The 23,851-nt window shown below is 40.7% G+C and overlaps 1 protein-coding gene across 1 annotated transcript in view; it reads right to left on the minus strand.

Moving 5' to 3' along the window:
* The window catches only part of DNMBP (dynamin binding protein), a 69,120-nt gene that overhangs the window by 5,960 nt on the left and 39,309 nt on the right, over positions 1–23,851 (minus strand). Inside the window, exons 4-13 of the mRNA XM_008570609.1 lie at positions 19,585–19,778; positions 18,504–18,603; positions 10,179–10,326; positions 9,556–9,573; positions 8,956–9,155; positions 7,306–7,436; positions 6,231–6,335; positions 2,538–2,666; positions 963–1,295; positions 399–578 (exon numbers count right to left, since the gene is read on the minus strand). Coding sequence (XP_008568831.1) covers positions 399–578; positions 963–1,295; positions 2,538–2,666; positions 6,231–6,335; positions 7,306–7,436; positions 8,956–9,155; positions 9,556–9,573; positions 10,179–10,326; positions 18,504–18,603; positions 19,585–19,778 — 1,538 coding nt within the window. The remainder of the gene's footprint in view (positions 1–398; positions 579–962; positions 1,296–2,537; positions 2,667–6,230; positions 6,336–7,305; positions 7,437–8,955; positions 9,156–9,555; positions 9,574–10,178; positions 10,327–18,503; positions 18,604–19,584; positions 19,779–23,851) is intronic.

Raw genomic sequence — 23,851 nt, forward strand, 5'->3', positions numbered from 1 at the left:
AATGAATGAGAACTCAATAGCCTTTATTCTCCATTTATTATGAAATATTCAGACTTCTATTTAAGTTGTTAATCTGTAGAGACTCGGCCAGGTCCATCAATGTTAATGATAATGATGATGATAACAGCTTATTTATACAGTGCTTACAACGTGCCAGGCAATTTCTAAGTGCCTTACCTATGTTAACTTATTTAAATCCTTATAATAACTCTATACGTAGGTACAATTATTATCTCTGTTTTAGAGATGAGGAACCAAGGCACAGAAGTTAAGCAAATTGCTCAAGGACACGCAGTGAATTAAGTGTCAGTGCAGGGATCTGAACCCAGGTGGTCCAGCTCCAGAGTGCACACTCTTAACCACCAGGCCCTACCACCCTTCCCCAGGTCCCTACTCACCAAGCCCAGGAGTGGCTTCCGAGCAGACTGGCGGTCAGCGGTTTTCCTCTCAAATGGCTTCCTGGTAGCTGGAAGAGGCTCTGGGAAGAAGGTGAAAACCTGGAGCTGCTGCAGAGCTCTGCTGTGCTCTTCATGGAAGATGGCGATCAGGTTTCCGTCTCTGCCAGACACTTTAAGTAACTGGAGCCCACGGGAACAGCCAAGATACCGGAAAGAAGAGAACATGGATCAAAGATCACTGGCTCTGACAAAGCCTCATTAGAGCCAACTGGAAGCTGAAGTTCAGCTGTAATTTGGTCTGGGAGCTACCAACACTGCAGCCTGAGGTGATAAAGCTCTCTGTGGCACTGACTGGGGTCATTTTGGCCCACTGTTTGGGAATTGCTCAAGATGGAAAGACTCCAGGTTTCATGACACCATCAAGGAATCAAGAATTCCTGATGGGCTTGACCAAATGATACAAATTATCTTGTTTGGATTTCTCAAACAACCCTGTGTGCACTCCAAGAAAAATACAGGAAAACAGCAGAGATGACTTTCCCACAGAAGGCACAAGGAACTCACCGAAAGCAGCGGCTTCAACTGCTCCAGAGCCTGGTGCACGAAGTCGCAGTGGGCCTCGGCATAGCCATGGATGCAGTTGGTGAAGAGGCCCTGGGCATACTGCTGGAACTTGGGCAGCTCATCCAGCAGCTGTGCATTCAGGGCCTCGTAGTTGTTCCGGGCAGACTGCAGCTCCTCCAGGGTCTTCTTGTCCTTCAGCTTCTCTGCCCGTTCCGTACAGTTATAGAAGTCCAGGAGCTTATCAAAGCGTTTCTGTACCAGCTTATGGGGCCCCATAAACATGCTCAGTAACTGATTTAAGGGAGAGATGACGAGCCGTTCTGTCCTCTCTTTCTGCAGGGACGAGAAAGGCACATTGCTCGGCTGGTCAGCACCCCATATGTGTGATTCTCTACAACTGATTTTGCTGTGTCCTGAACCATCTGCTTTGTTCCTAGTGCACGACAGCATCCTGCTGATGCAGCACTAGACTCCACATGCATAGTCTGCAAAACCTCTCAATTTACACTTCACCCAACAATTCCCACACACCAATACGTGTGCAAAATATGCTGCTCCCACCTTACCTCCTTAGTTGATAAACTGCACACTGATATGTTTACATTGCAAACCAGATGTGATAGTCTATCTGGTAACCTTTATTTACACGTGTCTATATAGCTTGAACTTCAGATTTAATTGTTACCTTTAGTTGTTACATAAATCTGGGGCACAGTAACTCACACACCCATAATACCTTTCATAATCTTAACTACTTGGTAATATCCATTTTCACTCTTCAAAGAATTTTTCTCTTTAATTTTTTCTAGAGGGACAGATGTTGAGGGTACAGTACTGAACACATAAAGAACATAAATAGGTACTTAGTAGTATCTTATTAAAATAATTTACTGTTGGACACCTGTAAGCTCCTCAAGTGTGCGTGTCTTCAGCCTTAAAGCCATCCAGAAATCTCTAAGAAACTGTCAAATCCCAGCCATTCATTTCTATTTGCAATTTAACAATCCCAGATATATCTATTTAGAATTTCCCAAACAACTTGGCCTTTGGTACTTTCTTTATAAAATAGTTAGTACTATCTCAAAGATCTATTTGGTAACATCTTAACTATTTCTAAATATTCCTTTTCAGATTATTATTCCTATAATTGTTTTCTTTTGATCAGTTATCAATAGTGATGCCAGCTTAAATTTCCTAGTTTATCTTTCCTAGTTTATCTTCTGAAACCAAGTTGATCACAAGCTATAAGTCCATTTGAATACACATAGGTCTTACCTGTCTCTTTAACTAATTGAAAGTCCTGTTCTAAACATAAAACCCTAATACAAATATAGCTACAGGATAACCAGTATTCCTGGTGCACAGGGCATGTCTTTGTGAAATTAACTTCTGTATGAGCTGATGTTTGAGATGACCCCAGGAAGGGCCCCAATCCATGAAAAGTGGGCTGAAGAAAGAGTCACTTACAAAATTTGTGAAGAGCTGGTCACTGATGTAGCGCATGAGCTGATGTTTGAGATGACCCCAGGAAGGGCCCCAATCCATAAAAAGTGGGCTGAAGAAAGAGTCACTTACAAAATTTGTGAAGAGCTGGTCACTGATGTAGCGATGCACCTTCTCAAACTGCTCCAGGTCCCGGTGTCCCCTCTCCATGCACACATCCCACATGCTCACGGCAGCCACAACCTTCACACATGCCGATTCCTGGAGCCAGTCAGAGACAGACACAAGTAAGAACAAACAGAACTTTCCAGCCTTCAGCATTCACCCTATGTAGCAGTCTGGGAGAAAAGCCTTCCATAATTCAGATTTTTCTCTTCAGTATAATAATTTACCTTTGAAACAAGCATACTCTTATAAAGTATGATTTATGGGGCACACAGAAAAGTCTAAGAACTTAATTACAAAGAAACTGGTGAGGGCTTTTATCATCTCTTTAAGACTTCCCTATGTCCCTAATTTGGGTTTTTTTTAAACTCACCCAAAAGTAAATGATCGAGTTAGAACCAAGGTGATTCCTGCAGGATTTTGATAATGACCAATCACCTCCCTTCCTCAAGTCTTGGCTCATGTGGTCTCCTGCTCAAACAACTGCCGCGACCACCCCACCGATACCACAGTCCTGCTTTCCGGTGCTGACGCTGCTGCTCCCAGTGGCTCCTGCCCTGCTCTGCCTCTTCCATTCTTTGCCACTGCAGAAACGCCGTCTAACACACACTATAACTTACTAACGTTTGCATATGGTCTCATCTCCCTCCCCACTGCCCTAATAAAATGCAAGCTCCGGGAAGACAGGGGCTTTTGTCAGTTTTGGTCGCTGACTCAATTACCATTGGCTGAATAAAGGAGTGAGTGCACAGTGAGCTCCTCCTGATTGATCGGGACAGTTTTTGAGTCCTAGGCTGGTGTTCTCTGGCTACTTGGCATAATGCTAGTCTTTTGCCCTCTATAATTTTAGAGAATTTCTCTTATTTTGATATTAACCCAAATCAAATCTAAATGTACTAAAAATTCCATTAATATACTGCAAGGGTAAACGATGTCCTGAGCAAAAACCGTCAGTGCCTCACACATCAGCTTGATGTTTTATTATGACATTTTTAGACTTTTTGTCTTCAAGTCCTGTATTTGTATATAGATAAAGTCAATGTTTTGTCAGAAGTACAAATTGGGGACTCTTCCTAATTCCCCTCAAGTGGGAGAACTAATGTGAAACACGATGTCTTCTTACTGCCTTTTAAAAGAAATTCTATAAAGTCCCAAAATATCAGCTCATATGCCAATGTCAATACCAAACTATATGGTCAATGTCCCCAAGCTTATGTTCTTGCTGGTTCTCTATCAGCCAATCTGTCTAATTTATTGTTGGGCAGGGCTTTTCATTTTATGTCGGTGACAAAACTGTTCAGCATTTTCTCCCTTAATTTTTGCTGTCAGCAGTCAGAACCAAATGGACCCGTCCATCAGAAGGCTGTCAGTGTTACACCCACCTCAAAATGCTATCATCCACTGCTCTAAAGATGAGCCTTTTAAGAGTTGGAGGTCTCAGATATTCTCAGACACATACTTGCGACACATTCAGAAAACATGGGGAAAAAACAGCCAACAGAGGGGTATCAGAATTAGAGGGATTGCAGGGGAAAGTCCTAAGAAGCAGTAAGATAAGGGAGCATCCTTGATAATTGCCTCAATATTGTCTTTGTAGAATCTCTCATTTTAAGCCAATGTGCTCCTGAAAAGTTTTATCCAGCCTAATTTTTACCTAACTACATTTTTAAAACACAAAGGGAGAGAGTTTGCTATTTAAAATAAATGTAGGGGGCATTTCAAATCAGTAGGGATTACTCAATAAGTAATGACAATTAGATAACCACCTGGGGAAAAATTAAAAGTTGGATCCCTCCCTCAAACCTCATATACACTAAAGTAAATTCCAGCTAGAGCAACAATTTAACTTTTTTTGGTGGCTAGCTAGTATAGGGACCCACAACCTTGACTTTGGTGTTACAAGGCAACACCCTAACCACCTGAGCTAAATGGCCAGCCCAAGAGCAAATATTTAAGCCTAAAAAATATGAAACAATAAAAGTATGAAAATACAGCAGTTTTTTTATTATTATCTTGAAATAGGAAAATACTTTCTCCATTTCCACAAAACTAAAAAGCCATAAAAGAAAAGTTTAATTAGATTACACAAAAATAAGTTTTCTACATGCAGAGAACACTTTAAGCAAACTCGGAAGTCATCAAAGTAGGGGGAAATACTTGCAAACCATTATCTCAGACAAAGGATTATTTTCTCCAATATATAGAGAGGTCCTACAAATCAGTAAGAAAAAGACCAACAAATCTATACGTGTGCCAAAATGTAGATAAATCACAGAAAATGAACATAACGACTTAAACATATGAAAATATCGGCAACTATATTGAAATAGTTTTTACCTATCTTATAGACAAAGATAAAACATTTTGATTTTGATAATACTGTGTTGGTAGCAAGGGATATTCCTGGTGCAACGTTTACAACATCTATGAAATTTAACACTATCTATCAAAACTTATACTGCCCTATGACTTGACTTAAAATCTAGTAACCTGGTCTTTAGGTATACTCACATAGATCAGAACATGATGTGTCTAACAAGGATATTCCTTGTGCCACTGTTTCTAATCTTTTGCAAATACAATTTAAATGTTCAATAGGGGACTAGTTAAATATATGTCCATACAATTAAAATCTATGCAGTTGTCAAGAAGAACAGGAATTTCTACATGTATGGCTATGGAATCACTTCTAAAATGTGATTTAAGTGCAAAACCCAAGATGCTGAACACTGAATGCACTAGTGACACACACATTCACATGCATGTGGGCTATCTCTGATAGAAGAATATAAATAGTTGGTGACTGCCTCTATAGAAGATGACTAGGAGACAGGGTAGGAGAAAATTATTTTATCTCTTTAGTACCTTTTAAAAATTTGTACCATTTTACTTAAAGAAAAAAAAATATAAAAAGCCAGGGATCTCTTTTAAAGAAAATTATTTGTTTTATAAGATCAGATTTTCATGTGTGAGGGACTGGAGTATACTTCTATATACACACCATTCTACTAAATCAATAGAGAAATTAGAGATAAGAGAAACAATTCTAGTCCTGGTTCCGACTTTGTGAAGGAAACACTGCCTGGGTCAAGCAAAGACCTAGGCCGGCCCGACCTCCCTATCTTCTCTAAGTCTCCAGTGCAGTCTATGGTTCTAACACCTTTAGAGGCTTTCTGCATAGCAACCTAATCTGAAAGTTCCACCGATGGGAAAGCACACCTCCACAAGAACTGTCCTCTCACTCTTATCATCCCATCTAGTACTATTCTTCCTCTTGTCTGTTTCCTGCTTTACGGCTTCCCACTCCCTGTATTCAAGATTCAATCTTTAAAATGATTTTGACAAAATGAACCATGAGAAGTGCTTCTTATATAATTGGGAATAGGAGACAGGAAAAAAAAAGTATGTGTGTTAGGGGTGGGAGGAGGGTGATGAACACTGAAAGAGAGGAAGGAGCCAAATACTTTAATACAACAGAGCCGATCTTCTAAATGTTTCACTTTTAAATAACCTATAGAAATCCAATAAAATGTATGTCATGGCGTAATGGTCACTTCAGTCCAGATGACTCGACATTCATTAAGCAATATGCCAGATGAACAGGACTGCGGAGAGGATGACACCATATGTAATTCTAACGAGAGCAATGTGGATACTCACCCGGATATGCTGGAGGTAGAGAGATAGGTCTCGGATAAAGGATTTAATCAGTCTTTCTTGCATTCGGAAGTTCTTTTCTGTTTCTTCAAATACTTCATCTTTTATCTGTTCAAAATAAACAAGGGCTATTAGCAAATTTGGACTGTTAATTTATTTTGTTGGCAAACTGAAATTTCTTAAGAACATCTTTCATTCAAATTTTAAACCTTTGATGTTTCTCTGATTCATACTGAATTGAATTTAAACACCTCTTTAAAAGACTTTGAATAACCTCCGAAGTACACACAAGCCCTCTTACCTTCAAACTTCTTTCCCTCTGGCTCTTGATGTAAACCCTCTGCTCTTCCCATTCCCAGCACCTGCCACATCTGTTCACTCCAGAGCCTTCCCTCATGGGGTCCTCTGCCTGGTAGGCCCTCCCCTCTCCTGATGCCAAATCTGCCCCCCCTTCTTTTAAGGCTCAGATTAAATCTCAGGCTAATATGAAGCTCACTCTCATTGAGCTCCTGTTTTTCTAAATACTACAGTATTTAGAGAACAAAGTGCAAAACTTAGTAACTGATTATTTTCTGGCTTGTATTTTCCACTGATTGTATCAAGCATATGTAGTATAGCAGAGTAAAGTCTGGAGACTGCAGGTCTGCCATCAGCAATGTCGCTAAACTGTTTTTCAAATTGCTCAGTCTCTCAGACCTTACATTTCATTATTCGTAACATATTGTATCCAACTAGGTGATCTCTTAAATCTCTTCTAGCTTAATATGTCTATAGTTTCAGTTTTGTCTCCCCAAATAAATTATAAACTCCTTAGGGGTGTTGAAAAAAATATATTATATGTCAAACAATCTGCCTCCTAATTTGCCTTTGTACAAATTGCAAGTAGCTCACCAAGGCACAAACCAAGGGTTGTGTGGGTGGATTCACATAATCAGTAACCGCAGGGCCCTGTTTCCATCAGCTAGCAAAACCAGAAGACACACTAAGAAGGGAACTGTGCCATTTGACACCAGGCAGGCTGCCCTGTGGACCTGAAAAGATGTCAGAGGTGCCGAGCCTTTAAGTGCAGGGATCTCACCTGAGGAGCAAAGCCAGTGAGGTGCTTCAGGTGACTGCTAACTCGGTTGGATTTCTTGATGATGGAGTGGATGTTCAGTTTTGAAATTTTCTCCATAAGGCTGTCTTCATCACCCTTACGGTACTTGAGGACTAGGAAGTGAGTCAAGTTGGTGAGTCAAAAAAGCACTTTCCTGAGCAAGATTATACTACAAGATGAGCCATAAAAGGAGACTAACCACCTGAACGGGGGCTAGTGCTTGTCTTCAATGAACTTATATCTAAGTAGACAGAATATTAATTCAAATAATTATTTATGGATAGACTATTGGCAGCTGGGAGAAGTGTTAGAGACAGGGAGAAAAGGGAGCAGTGGTGTAAGGGAAAGAACCTAGGATTTAGAGTCAAGGAAGTCTCTGAGTCCAATGCCTGGGTCTGTCACTTAATCAAGGTATGGGCTTATAGATGTCATTTTCCTTCTCTGAGCCTCATATTCCTCTTCAACAAAATGTAGATAATAATATTTGCCTTATAAGACCATCTTAAACAGTCTCATATAGTATTTAAATCCAATGAAATATCACAATATTTAAGGCCAGTGGTCCCACACAGTAAAATGCTATATAGTAGTTATTTTATTAATGACTATGTTATATGTTAGGCATAATCCACAGAAAAGTCTGGAAATAAAAGTAGAAGGGTAGCAAGGGGAAGACTGGATGGCAGCAAAAAGGCACACTTTGTTATTGTAGAAGATGAAGATGACATTACTTTAGGAGATATAAACCAAGAGAAAGGGCTAGATGGCCAGAGAGCTTTTAAAGCCACAGTCAACATTACATAGTAACATGGGTGACATGGTTGAAGTAGAAGGCAGAGAAAACCATTTTACAAAAAGTGTGGATAACAGCAGAAAGACAGGCAAAGAGATTATACCAAATTATAGACTCATCGAGGATATGAATAATAAATCAATTTGGCACAGTCACTATGCTATACTCATTGAGTGTTCAAATTAGGGCCTCAACAAGAGATGTGATGAACAAGAAAAAAAAAAAAAAACGGTTCATTCAAATGCCTGTACCAGCCAGCCACCAAAAAAAAAAAAAAAACAAGAGAAAAAGTGGTTCAGTTTTTTTCTATTATAAAGGAGTGGGTGGTTGGGCAACTGACTGTACACTGCTGGGAGGGGAAATAAGGGGCTCAAAAGAGAGGTGGGTCACTGGGCACAGGCAAGAACAATGGGACCCAGAGTGATGGCAAATTGAATTTTCTGAAAAAAGACAAAAAGTCCTAACTTTAGTGGAGGAAGTAAGACACCCAATTAGACATGTAGAGAAAAGAAATCTAAGCATGGATTGGAAAGAATGGCCTTAAATGAGTTGAGAAGGCAACTGCCTGTGTATGAAGAAATATCCCTTCTTCATATCCCTTGGGAAAGGCTCTTGTTGCTCTAAGCTTTATAACAGATGTCTTATTTCCAATATTCCATAGCTTTGCTTTTATTATTATTACTGCCTTTTTTCTCATACACATTTTTCCTAAATTTCACTATCATTTCTTCATCACAGCTCCAACCTGCCTTGTTCAGCTCTGGTGAAGTAATTAATGCTTTTAAGAAAAAAAGCATTCTCAAAGAGCATACTTTTTTTAGCAATTATGCTTTTCTTACCCAGATCCTTTCGACGTTTATATTCATTAATGTTAACATTGATTTCCTTGACTGCAAGGACTGCACTGGTTAAAGGCACTTTATCTGGGTGGGATTCTGGGGTGGAATTCAACAACTCCATTAACAGCAGTGGGTAACGCATTACTCTTTGTACTGGTTTGATGAGGAAGGAGCCCAGGTTAATATAATTTGTGCATCCCCTATAAAGTAAGAAGGAAAAAAAAACTTTGGTCAATTGTCAATAATATAGCGCCTATGAGTAGTATTTGTTACTCCTAAATATAGCTCTGTTCTTTTACCTTACTTTCTGATTTCATTCATTCAACAAATATTTACTGGGCACCTAATAAATACCAGGTACTGTTCTACATGCTGAGGATTTAATAGTGACCAAAAAAAGTCCCCGCCCTATGGGAGAAGACAGGCAATAAACAAATACATAAAGTGTATTTGGGGGTAAGTGTTTTGGAGAAAAATACAGCAAGGTAAGTCTACTTCTAGGTTTCTGTCTGTAAAGGAAGAAAATAAAATAAGTTTGTTAAGGGTTAGAAAAATCCACTGAAGAAATGAGCTTGTGCAGCAAGCAGCAAGGGAACTTACCATTCGGTGTACAGGCTCCTATAGGGCAGTGGGCATGAAAAGAAAACAGACAGCTTATTAGAGAGATGATGCTGATTTTCACATTCTTCTCAGAATATACCTATTAGTTGGGCAGACAAAAATCACATGGGATAAAAAGGAAATTATGAACATCTATGGTGGCGTATCTAGTCCACTAAAATCAGTTAGCACGCCCCTAGCTTCACTTTGCTCTCCTTATCTGTATATTATATCTGTATAAATCGCCTCCCTATGGCCAAGGGAATATCACCCGATGGCCAAGATTAATTATATTTGGTCTTCTCACCTATGCTGTTGTTCACTTGGACCAAATTATCCTCCTGACTGCTTCTTACCTGAAAACGCTAACTTAATACTTCATATGCACAGATAAAAGTGATTTAAATGAACAAATATACAAGCAAGAAGCCACTTAAGATTTCCATGATATATAATGGGAAAAGGGCAAGTAACATAACAGGACATACAATAACGTATCACTTATGTTTAAAATAAGATAGATTGATAGATGTGTCCTAAGAAGTCCATACATATGCATGGGGGCAACTTCTCAAAGGCAGAACTAAAGAGCTATGATGGAATGAAGTGGTCTAAACTCCTACTTCAGATCTGCCAGGGAGTCCTGAAGATGCTTCTGGATTTTCTCATCCTTCTCGTAGATTTCCAGCAGTGAAATGGCCTCATCATGATTCTGGCAGTAAACCTTGTATGTTGCTTCAAGTTCATCCCGGTGATCAAGAAACACAGGTCCTTTAGAATATAAGCAAACATAGTGTTTTTAGTAACTTTATTCTCAGTATATAAGGTACATAGCCAAACGTTAATATCAGTTAAATCCTGCCTGTTACAAAAAATGATAGTAAGACTATCCATCAAATTATTAAGAAATTCCCATGTAATAGCTTAAAGGTATAATCATGTAAAGCAAAATTTAGAGAACCATGTCATCCATGTATTTATTTTTTGGAACACACACACACACAATCCCTGAAAAAGAGCCTCCAGTCCCTTTCCAGTCAGGCAGAGTAAGGCATTTGCAAGCAGTATCTATGCAGGTATGTGATCAGAACCAAACAATGACTAGCTCACTCTCTAATCAAGAAAATCTCCACAAGGATGAAGAAATCCTACTATAGCAGCAGTTTTTAACTTTTTATTTGTGCATAAATTAAATATATAGGAGTATAAATAAAATTACATTAAAATATCTATATTATATTAGAATATTTATATTATGTATTATATTAAAATATCTTAAAATTTATTATATTAAAATATCTATAATGTAAAAAAATAATCTCCAATTTGTGACATAATAATGTGTGTACTTCTTATAAAGTATTAAATAACAAAATGGAGCAATGAGTCTAATCACTACTTTAAGGCTGGGTAATTCTGGTTGAGTGTAACTGAAATTTCAAGGTATTTGCCAACAACCTAATGTGATGTGAACATGTAACTTCACTTGGTGACAAAGTCACAGGTACTGCTAATACTACGTATTTGCTCTCCATATTCATAGTAAAGATGTTAAATTTCAGTTAGAAATGAGTAGAAATAAAGACATAATCATCTTTTTCCTATCCAAGTTCATGGACTCTGTGAAATCTATCTACAGACCCCTGGTCTCCAGCTAGTCAGGCTGAGGAATGGTTCCCGAGCAAACTTCCCGACGTCTCACTTAGAGCTGCCGCCTGCACGCGCCGGTTCCTGACTTTCCACAGCTGCTCTCCCCTTGTCCTCCTTTCCTTCTCTTGGTATCCTCGGTCCTTCTTTCTTCAGCTCGTACTCCACACAACGTCCTCTCAATGTTCTTGTCCCTCCAACACGATCCTACTTGCTGCCTCCCTGGCAGTCCTTGCCACTGGTTCTGGGCATAACCCCCCCTCATGGAGCCCTGTCCCTTCCTCCACCGCATCAGCTCTGTTCTCACTAGCTTGTGTCCCTATTCCCATGCAGATCAGTTTCTGTTGAAGGTAATTTCCTTAATTAGAGCTTCTTTCTTAAGCAGTAACTTGACTTTTTTTCATAAATATCCCCTCATGCTGCCCTCTCTCCCCAGAAGCCTCACTTCTGTCCACTCCTGCAACTGAAACTGTCACAGCAGTGCGGAGGAGGGCCAGCTCCTTTTTGATCTTCAGGGCCTCTCTGGAGTCATCGATATATTTATCTATTTTCACCATCCTACCTACACTGGCCTTCTTCTCCTACATCCTTCCTCCTATCCCGTCCCCTACTAGCAGTCTCGAACCTTCACTATCCAGACACATGACTGCTCACACCCCACACTCCGCTGTCCTGAAACCTCCCTGACGGTGCTACTCTACCTCACAGCACTAGCAAAGCTGCACCTTAACCTCCAGTGTCTTCCAAACTTAGGGCATAACTTATAAATGGGTCAAAATCTACTTTTTTTTGATGAAATAAAATAGAACAGAAAACAAAATACTGGAAAACACTGTACAGAGTAAAACTAAGCACAGACATAACATAAAAACACGCATCCTGAGTCATTCCATAAAAAACATTTCTTTCTGTGGGACGTTTTTATTTTTTGGCATCTGGCTAGTACAGGGATCCAAACCCATGACTCTGGTGTTATCTGCACTGAGATTTACCAAGTGAGCTAACTGGCCACCCCCTGAAAATAATTTAAACGTCAGTCCTTCCTGCCTTATAACTACATATCCACAGTCTCCTGGTACTTCTTGCTCATGTCAACCTCAACTTCTAACTCATCCATGCCCTGAACACCTGCCACTCTGTGGCTGTGCCACAAGCCTACTCTAATCAGGGCCATCTACGTCTCCTTCAGTGCTGCCTCCTCCAGCACCCCACATATACTTGACTTTGTGTGTTTACCCCCCTCACTGTCCACTTTTTCCGCTTCTATTCCTGGGTCATAAAAACTGCTTGGAAGGTACATTGTTGGGGGAGAAAAAAGGCTGAGTGCAGTTTGAATCATGTGCTACTGTTCGTGTAACTGAAAAGAAAAAGGATGACCAACCGGAGCACAGAAAATATACATGTAATCGCTGGGATATGATAAATTATTTCGAGAAGAAGACATAAGAAAACTAGTTACATTGGCTGCTTCTGGTTGAGAAGAGCTGGTGGCAAAGGGACGGATAGGAGACTTCTCATTAAACGGTTTTTGTACCTTTCTAATTTAGTGCCATGTAAATGTGTTAAAAATAAGTTAAACTAAAAACATGTTTAAATGAACTCTTGGTTAGAGCACAGCCTTGTAACACCAAGGTCAAGGATTCAGATCCTCATACTGGCCAGCTGCCAAAAAAGAAAAAAAAATTAAATTAAAAAATGAACTCAAATTTAACAAAAAAAGAAATTGCTTATGCAATTCACGCAAACCTGCCCTTTGCCAGTTGTTCCACAAAGCTTTAATTTGACTCCCTCAGACTTCTCAGGACCTTCCCTTATCAGATGTTCAAAACCTTGTCCTTTATTAATACCCCATTGAATCATTGAATGTACCATCTGGCCTTCTGGTTGACCGAGACTGAAGCCACCCTGCACAGTGTCCTCAATCTTGCTTCACCTCACACACATCGCTGCCACTGCCCGCTGTCCCCGCCTCTGTAAAGCTAATCCTCCTGCCTGGGTTCTCAACTTTTTGGTTCCTAGAACTCTCCACCACTTTTCTGTATGTGCCTTCAATACCTCCTCATTTGACTTATGACAAACGAAGGTGAGAAGAAAAAATAAACACCGGTGGTATCTTATGAGGGTGGGATTATGGATATTTTAATTTCCCATTTTATTGTTGTCATAATGTGCAGGTATAGTGACATATTATGGCTATAAGATGAATGATAGCCACAGGGCCAACACTACATGTGTCACTTAGCAGTAATGACACAACCTGGCCCAGGGATTTCCAGCCTTGGCATGGTGATTTCCAGGAGACAAGACCACCTCAGCACAGATGCAACTCTCACAGACCTTAAAACACAGCTTACCCTAACAAGAATGGCTTAAAATTCCTTTATGAAAGAAACATCTGGTAACTGACCTAGAATGAATACAGGTATAAGAAAAAGGAAAGAATCCCCCAAACTCTGAGAATGGTCTCAAAACGGAGACCTTCCCAGTCAGGTGGCCATCTGACCCCTGACTGTATCTGGCCCATACCTCCAGCCTGCTCCTGTTAGCTATCCTACATCAGATGCTGTCTAAAAATCATCTTTGACAGAAATTGGACCATGGCTCACTTGGGAGAGTGTGGTGCTGGTAACACCAAGGCCACGGGTTCGGATCCCTGTATAGGGCTGGCCCGTGGCTCACTTGGGAGAGCGTGGTGCTGACAACACCAAGTCAAGGGTTAAAATCCCCTTACTGGTCATCTTTTAAAAAAAAAAAAAGAAAGAAATAGGATCAAAGGAGAGAAGTCACCCCTAGGGAAGCTGGTTAACTAGGACCACCCGAGGACCTGAAAACTGCAATAGGTAATAAAATAAATTGGAAGAGAAATGAGTAATTGCTTGATTTATAACCAATCCCTTTTAGATACCAGACAAATTTCTCTCATTTCTTTCAAAATTCAAATAAATGACCTACAGTTACTTATTTCAAATGCCTTGGCCAGCTGACAGAAAAAACAAAGCCTCATCAAATCTTATAAATTGGCTTTTATGCTTTATCGTTATATTAAAGCTGGTGACATTACTCCCATCTAGCCAAATCAATGTGTTTCTCCTTCAGCCTCCCTGGCCTCTCTATTTAGACTGAGAGCAAGAACTACATGTTTCAGTTTTTCTTACCATTCCATAAGGTGCTAGACACACAGCTGTATGTTTTTTCAATTTTACTTATATTTATTTTCTGTGGGATACAGTGTGTTGTCTCAGTACATACATACACTACACAATGATTCACCTAGGGCAGACAGCATAGTTTTGTACCTGTTAGTCCACCCTTTCCCCTCCCTCCCCACTCCCAGCCTCTGGTGACCATTACTCTACTCTCTACTTCTATGAGTATTTGTCTTTCTGTGCCTGACTTATTTTGATTTCTCATTATTTATTTTTAGAATGTCTCTTGCAAGGTTTTGTGTTATGGTTACCAGGAGGCTTACAAAAAATATAATTATAACGGATCATTTTAGACTGATAACAACTTTAACTTTGATATCTAAGAAAAAAGAAATGACCAAAGCCAACTCTATGCTTTGGCATCATTCCCCCCTACTTTTTGACATTTTTGTTTCAGTTACATCTTTTAATATTGCCTTTCTCTTATATAGTTGCTGTATATGTATGTTAGTCTTGCTAGGTTTGTCCTTTTGTCTTCCTACCAAGAATGCAAGCGGTTTATTCACCCCCTTAATGACTCTGGAGTATTCTGAGGTTGTCTGTGAACTCACTTTACTAATGAGTTACACACCTTCAAATGTTTTCTTGCTGCCCCTTAGAGCCATCTTCTTTCAGACTGAAGAACTCCCCTTAGCATTTTTTGAAGGGCAGGTCTAGTCCTGATGAATTCCCTTAGTTTTCATTTCTCTGGGAAAGACTTTATTTCTCCCTCATAATTGAAGGTTAGTTTTATGGGATACAGAATTCTTGGCCAAGTCTTTTTCCTTCAGCACCCTGAATATATCACCCCATTCTCTTCTGGCCTGGAGGGTTTCTACTGACAAATCTACTGAGAGACATATTGGGACTGTGTTGAATATTATGTGTTTCTTTTCTTTTGCTACTTTCAGTATTCTTTGACTTTGGTTTTTGATTAATTTGATTATGATGTGCCTTGGGGTGTTCTGCCTTGGGCTGAATTTGACTGGAGACCTCTGAGCTTCCATCACCTGGATGTTGTCATTTTTCTTCATACTTGGGAAATTTTCAGCCATTATTTCCTTGAATATGCTTCCCATGTCTCTGCCTTTTTCTTCTCCTTCAGGTATGACAATTATTTGAGGGAGTCCCATATTTGCTGTATTTCTGTTTCATTTTTTATTATTCTTTTTGCTGCTCTGGTTTGCTAATTTCCTATTTTTTTCTTTGAGCTCACTGATTCTTTCCTTAGTTTGATTAAGTCTGATGTTGGAGCTTTCTATTGAGTTTTTCAGTTCAGATAATGCATTTTTTATTTGTAGAATTTCTATTTGGTTTTCCTTAATCGATTCAATTCCTTTGTCAAGTTCCGCATTCAGCTCCTGGACTGTTTTCCAGATACCATTTAATTTTCTACCTGTATTTTCTTGTGACTCCCTGAACACCCTTAAGATTATTCTCAATTCTCTGTTAAGACATTTCATAAATCTGCTGTTCCCTGGGTCCATTGCTGGTGCTTGGTTTGTTTCCTTTGATGGTATCATGTTTCCCTGTTCCTTCTCAATCTCTGTGTCTTTACATTGGTGCCTGCACATTTGAGGAGGCTGCTGCCTCTTGTAGGTTTTATAGGTGTACTTTGGTGGTGTTAGACCTTAACTGGTTAATATCAGGGCTTTGTCTCTGATTCATGCTGGTTTTTTTTCCCCCCCAGTTCTGTGTTGAATTATTATCTACTACCACCACTTAAACTCTGCACTGGAACGAATTTGTTGTCCTTTGGTTAATTCCAAAATTGGGAGAACTTCCTATGGGGACCAGCACTTGAGCCCTGTGGTTGAGATAAACTGCTGCTTTGCTGCTGATTCTCTGTGGAAGGCTTTTTGTGTGGATCAGATTTTAACCGCTGGCCTTTTTATCACTTCCAGGTCTTGTGAGTTCAGATATACCTGGGGCCGTGAGGAAATTTTGGCCTGGGACCGAGTCTTCCCAGCAAACTGTGCCCCCTGCAGATCTATTGCCCTGACCAGTCTCCACTGAGTGAGCCTATGCAACTGGATGGCTGATCAGCTGCCCATGCTGTGCCCTAATGTCCCCTCAACACATCAGCTTCCCTCCACAGTATGAACAATTCCCATGGGGCAGGCTGTGCACCAGTCCCTCTCAATGGCCTCTGGATAGTGCCTTTCTTCAGCGGGCTGTGGTCCGTCCCTCACTCCTATGTGGGTCCACGGGAACCCAGTCAGTGGTGTTGCTGGCCTGGGGGCTGGTATATTGCACTCCAAAGCCTTCTTCTCTCCTGCAGACTCCAGGCAACTTCACTCAAAAGGCTCAGTGATGGCTTTTGTCAGCTCTTGTTTGGTGTGTGCTGCAGCTTCTTTCTGCTCCTCGCCTGGGCTGCTCTGAATTGACCAGGGCTTGAAATGGTCAGAATGATCCCTTCTTTCTCCCACTACAGCTTCTTGCACATTCACCAAGGTGTCTCTCCTCTTCTTCCCCTGAGCTCCCAGCGGTCCCAGGTTGGCAGTCTTTGTTTTTTAATAGTTGTAAAATGATCAGTTCAGGGAGAGAGTGAGATGCTGGAAAACATCTATTCCACCTACTTGATGATGTCCCACAGCTGTACTCTTTATGCAGGTTAATGGCATGAGCTTGGACTACAGAAAGACCGAGTTTGGATGCCAGTCCCATCAATTACTAGCCACGTGACCTTAGGAAAACTACATTCCCTCTAAGTCTGTTTCCTCATCTGTAAGATAAGATTCAGGGTACCAGAACCTCATAGGGTTGTTATAGGGAACCACTAAGATCCAGCTTGACCTATCTTGGTAGGGTGTGTAGTATATATATAGTGTTTTCACTTAAGAAACATCAACAATGCTTTGCTGTCCATTTACTATCCCACAGCCCTTTCCCCTTCCTTAAGGAGGGCACAGCTCTGATTTTGTTACTATGTCCATGTGAGTCAGGTACATACTGCCTACTCTCAGCTAACATCACCATTCCACTCCCCTTTGTAGTGATCAATTTAGGTGTATGCATGTGACTCAGTTTTGGACAATGGGAAATAGAGAGAAATGTGATGGAGGAGCCCTGGAAAAGGTTTGCAAACTTTTAAAACGACATAAGAATCATTTTTTCCTCCTGCTTGATGTTGTCATGTGTAGTGGGATGGCTGGAACTGTGGTAGCATCTTGTAACTATGACACCAATAAAATAGCAAAATGATAGGTTTCCCCTCCCACAGTGTACCAGAGCTGCTGGCCTGTATGACTGATATTCAGCAAAAGTGATAGTATGTCATTTCTGAAATTAGGTTATAAAGACACTGAGTTTCAGGCACTCTCTTTGATAACTCACTCTAGGTGACTCATGGCTCATGACATATCATGAGGAGAGTCCATGAAGAGACTCACGTGGCAAGGAACTGAGGACTGAAGAGCAGAGTGAGCTTTCTTGGAAGTGTATCCCTAAGCCCCAGATGATGGCAGCCCAAGCTGACAGCTTGACTCCAACATCATGAGAGACCCTGAGCCACAACCACCCAGCTGAGCCGCTTTCAGATTCCTGACCAAGAGAAACTATGAGACAATACATGTGTACTGTTTTAAGCTGCTAAGTTTTAGCATAATTTGTTACTCAACAATAAATAACTTATACAGTTCCCTTGTTTATAAGACCTAGATGAATGTTTTTCAAACATTTTTGACAATGACGCACAGAAACAAATGCATTTTAAATCATGACTCAGTATACACATATGCAGAATGGAAATAAAAGCTTCAAAGCACAGTAGTTATACTTACAGTGCATTCTGATATTTTCTATTTCATTTTATTGAAAAGTATATACTGGGTGCAACCCACTAAATTGATTCCACGACTCACTAACGGGATGCAAACTTCAGTCTGAAAAACATCATACTATAGTACATCTAAAACGACTCCTACTGCTAACATCCGATAGCACCTCAAAGCAGGCTGTGATACAAGAAGCAGGGGCTCAAATAAACTGAACTACGTAACTAAAATTTCATTTCCCTAGCATATCTACTCAGTATCAGAGGCCCCTTCCCCCAACGCCCACCCATAAAGTTAAAAAAAAAAAAAACTGCTCTAAAACAATGGCAGGAGCTCATACCTACAGCATCGCTGATTTCCAGAGCAGCCAATAATTGCTTTGAGACCTTAATCACCATCTGCATATTTCCAAAAAGTCCCTCAAAATCAATGTTTGGTACCTGAGAAAGGGAAATAAAACAAAGATGTATGGGAATAAAATTAATGGCATATCGTTCATATTAGGAACATCTCTTCAAGGGTTGTACAAAAATTGCTCAAGGTAATTTTCTTCACTTACTCCTATGAAGTTTCCAGAATAGAAACATTCAACATTATCTACAGTGTCACCCTTTGTCCTTGATCCAACTACTCTGTTTCCCCACCACTACACATATGCCTTAGTAAAATGACAATGGAACCACTTTGGTCTATAATGATACTGGAATGTGAATTCCCAGCCAGCACCCAAAATCTGATGGCACTGCCCACTTGCTATAGAAGTACTTGGGAGTGAAGGCTCCAAGAGTATAAACCCAAGCTAAGCCCAGTTGGTCAAGTAACAAGTAAAAAGGACTGTAAATCCCCGGGATACTGTTACCCTTTTCTTACTATCTCTAGCATTTAGAAAAATCCCTAGGACATGTGCATGTTAGTAAGGGTTTGCTAAAACAACTGTATGATCAGGTGCTACAGCCAGGTAACCCATCACCCCCAGACTTTATTATATAATCACAGTCTTTCCAGTAAAGACACAATTCAGACTCCCTGGGATTGTTTTCAGGAGCCAGAAGAATAGGAAATGTCCTGGGAGTTACTGCAGTAAATCTGATAGGTTAACATTAGGCTCAAGTGACAGGTTGCTAAAGGCTTAAGTTGATGACACACGGATTGTTTTCAGGAGCCAGAAGAATAGGAAATGTCCTGGGAGTTACTGCAGTAAGTCTGATAGGTTAACATTAGGCTCAAGTGACAGGTTGCTAAAGGCTTAAGTTGATGACACACGCATGCTAGGGCCCTTGAATTAAGAGTAACAGCAACAGCTGCCACCGTAGCCTTCACTTCAAACCCAATAAATCTCTGGTGATATCTCTTCTATGCTAATGCTTCAGGCCTAAAGGACCAACCACATTCAAGGTCAAGCTATCTCCCATAGTTCCCACCTGTGCTTGCTGCAGGGGTACCATGATCCGCTCAATACACATTTCCAGATCCCGAATGTAGTCTCTTTCTGTCTGAAGAAGTTCTTCCACCACCTTGGCTCTCTTCTCCAGCATCCTTTGCTCTGGGTTTTCAGTGGACACAGACCCTGAAGGGGCCACCAGTGATGAAGACTGAGACGAGAGGAGCGTCATTTCTAGAAGGGAAAAGAGAACTGGTGAGCAGCTTGGGGTGTGAAAGCAGGACTCTACAACAGTGAGTCAAAAAGAACACAGTTCTGGAAAACCAAAGGTCTCACTATTGTCAACTACCAGGAAATCTGATCGCACATGTCTGTTCTAAACCAGGACAGATGATCCCTGTGGAGTGAACTTCTCACACCCATGCAATACCATTTCAACAATCTTTCCTAAAAAGGAGTAGCTGAGGACGAATCAGTATCTACAAGCTCCTTGGCAAAAGAGATTGAAAGGGGTGTTGGCCTTATCAAGAATTAATTAGATCTGACTCAATCAGATATAAAACCTGTTTCATGGTCTCAGCAGCAGAAGTATCAAGCTGTAAATTAAATACATAGATATGGCATATTGAAAACTATATTATGGAAAACACATAATGCCAACCAAGGGTAAAACAAGAATTAGGAATTATCCATCTGAGATCTGGGTAATGGCAGGGCCTATCATTTTCCAGCCTCTGTGATGGTAGATTAACATTAGTATATCCTGAAATAGGTAAAAATTGTTCAGATTCTCCCTATCAAAACATTAATCAAGACTCACAAGCAAGTTTTGTTAATTCAAATGTCCTAGAAGGTAGATACAAATGTATCATTCACACGAAGTTCTTTAATGATATTTTCAATTAAAAGAACCTCTACAGAACAGGATCTCATGATTTTAAAAAAGCAAATCTAATCTGTACCTTGTCATTAGCTTTTACAATGACCTCACTTGTTACTCAGATACATAGGATTAGAGAGTTATTTACAAAGATGAGACAGCATTTGTTCATTTAAAATCAACATTAAACACTTAAATATACAACTGAAAACAGTGTAACAATCTCTGCTTAGTTTCTATCAAATTCCTTAAGACCCACTTAAACAAGTACAAATTTGGTAAGTAAATACACTAGTAAGTCTGAGCAAGATTAAATGAATATTTTTACCCAGATTTAAGCAGCAAAAACACATGTGTCCAAACTTCTTATGGAAAGCTAGACTTTCACAGCACATTTTATTCTCCAAATATCTTCCCGTTGCCCCTTCTCTAAGAATTTAGGAATTCCAATGTTTAGAAAAAGAATGTAACCCAGATTCTGGTTTCTAAAAACCATTCTCCACTAAAGGGAAGCAGTGTTCTTTGGAGAAGTGGCTGATTCCAGGGCTGGAGCAGGGAAGGGACAAATGAGCCCGAAACATCTTGCAACAGAAAGGAAGTGCCTGAGCACAGGATGGGCACGTGCCATAAAGATGAGGGGTGGGGGCGCAGCTTGAAGAGGCTCCCGCTGGCCAATCTGGCATTATTTGAGTATCAAGATAAAGAAGCACAGCAACAGACTATAATCCATTGAATAAAATAAGAATCCATAAATTCAAAACAAAAATATGTAAGTACATAAATAAATGGAGAAGAGAAAGCTCTTTCTTACGGTAGAATGTCAACTATAAATAATAGAAGAAATAGTGGAATTAGAAAATCACCATTTTATGGATCCCTGTACTGGTCAGCCACCAAAAAACACACACAAAAAAGAAAGAAAATCAATATTTTCATTGTAGTGGTTGAAAGCACAGAGTACCAGCAAGCACTTACTCATCAATCAGAAACCAGCAGCCTATATCAAGAGACTAAATTAGAAAGAAAAAGAAATGGTAACAATTATTTTCAACTACCAGCATGCTTTTTTTTGCAGATAGAATTTATAAGCTCTTGAACAGCCTTCAAAAAACAAAACCCAAAACACTTCAGTGTGATTACAAACCCCTGAGGGATGTTTTTATTAGATTGGTTTCCTGGGCACCACCCTTGAGATTCTGATTCAGCAAATCTGAGTGTTACCCGGGTATCTGCAAGTTTAACAAAACCCGAGGTGTTTCTGAGGAGGTATCTGCAAGTTTAACAAAACCCGAGGTGTTTCTGAGGATACAGCTGACACAGGCTCCACAAACATATTATTTATTTATTTAGGTGGCTGGCCATCCACAAACATATGGGTATCTGCAAGTTTAACAAAACCCGAGGTGTTTCTGAGGATACAGGTGACACAGGCTCCACAAACATATTATTTATTTATTTAGGTGGCTGGCCATCCACAAACATATTATTTATTTATTTAGGTGGCTGGCCATCCACAAACATATTAATTAATAGTCAAAGAGAGCTTTCAAAGATTGTAGTCAAATAAAAAATATCTAGCTTGGAATGACTCCAAGTGTAAAAATACTCTTCCTTTATTACACATATACTCTAAGAAAAAAGCCTGATCTACAATTCCAGTGTCTGGGACAACCAAGTGAGAGACAGATGGTGGCCTCCCCTCAGCCAGCTGTGTGGAAACAGCCTTTGGAGCTTGTGCTTCCCCAGTATGTAGCTGGTGAGCCCGGGAACAGCCCATTTTCACCTGTGCCTCCGTTTCCTCATCTGCAAAATGAGGATAACACCTGCTTTGCAGAGTTGCTGAGAGAATGAAACAAGGAAATAACTCAACAAAAGTTAGTCCTTTTCCCACGATGGGCCAGAAAATGCTGTCTGCACCAGATGAAGGTAAAATACACTGAGTAGAAAGAAAATGCCCTGTGCATAGACTTAAAAATTCTACTTTTCTATAAAAGAAAATCTGGGGACAAGCAAGCACAAGGAATAAACTGAGGCCCAGCATCAGCCTATCAATGAAATGTGCAGACAAAAGTGATTTCTTCCCAGGATGGCCCTGCAGATGTTAAGCAGCTGGAGCTGTTGCATAATTTTACATTCCGTGAGTTAGTTATGGGTTGTCTGTGTAGTTATTGCTCCCCTCCCCAGTCCCCCCTCCCACATCATCCTGATTTCCATTCCTTCTAAAGAACTCCCCCATCTCTTTCGGGTTAGTGCATTATCACTAATCAGGCTCATTTCTCAAAGTCCTAAGGAAGCGAGCCAGCTAACCCCCAGCTCCCCACAACTCCACCACACACTTAAGTAAAGAGTAAAGCCATGTACTTCTTCCCCTGCCTTGGAAGGCTGGATCTTTGTCTTTGGAGGGGAAACTCTGAGTCCCCAGCTAGTCCCAAGTGCCCCTGAGCGGGGATCTGTGCTCCCTCCTCTTGTGCTGGCTCCCACACCCCGGGAGGTACCTGCAGCGCCCAGGGTCTGCAGCTGCGGACTTGAGGGTCCGAGTGTAGGCAGGCAGAGTACAATCTTCCCAAACCTCCGGAATGCTCCTCAAGCCCCTAAAATCCTTTGAATAGGGTCAGCCTTTCCCCAGGCTTCCCATATTTGCATATGAATCGCCCGAGTCACCCAGGCTATCACATCAGGGCTGGCTCTAAAGGATGGAGCTGGCAGCCTCCGCTCGCTGGACTGAGATGTACAAGAGCCATCAGGTTCTGCCGGGCTCAATGCCGGCTTTCCTGGCTGCTTTCTTTTCCTCCTCCTAAAATCCAAGATTATTCACCCGAGTTTATTACCTCTCACTTTTTCTACCCCCTACTAAGCTTTTTTGGGGGGTAGGGGTGGGGAGGATGCCCTTTTCAGGGAAGAATTCCAAAGGCCCATCCATCTCTTGGGGTAAGAGGCAAAACTAAAGTGCACACCTGCCTCAGGGCACCTCTCTCTGTAGTCCTTCTCCCCGGCCAGGTGAGCCCTCACTGTGCCCAGGGCTTTACCAAGGGACTGCAGACCTAAAGCCATCACACTGCGGCAGACCTCTGCTGCAGGCAAGAGCAAGCAAGTCACCACTTGCAAACATTTAAACTTTAAAGGAATGCGCAGAGAAGAAAGTTGCACAACAATATGACATTTTTGTAAGAAAACAGAAAAAGAAAAGGGAAGAGAGGAAAAAAGTTGCAAAGGAAAACTTGCAAAAACCCATACACGCTTCTATATATGTGTATAATATGTAAGTGCACAGAAAAAGGTCTGGGAGGAGAACACACCAAATTCATCAGAGTTTGCCTCAGGATAAAATCTGGGATTTGGGGTAGAAATTGGGATCAAGGGGACTTGAGCTTAATCAATACTTTTTAATCTCACAAAACCCAGTAATTTTGCGGGGGGGGGGGGGGGG

This window comes from Galeopterus variegatus, unplaced genomic scaffold (genome assembly GCF_000696425.1).
Source record: "Galeopterus variegatus unplaced genomic scaffold, G_variegatus-3.0.2 Scaffold619, whole genome shotgun sequence".
In the NCBI taxonomy this organism is placed as follows: Eukaryota; Metazoa; Chordata; class Mammalia; order Dermoptera; family Cynocephalidae; genus Galeopterus; species Galeopterus variegatus.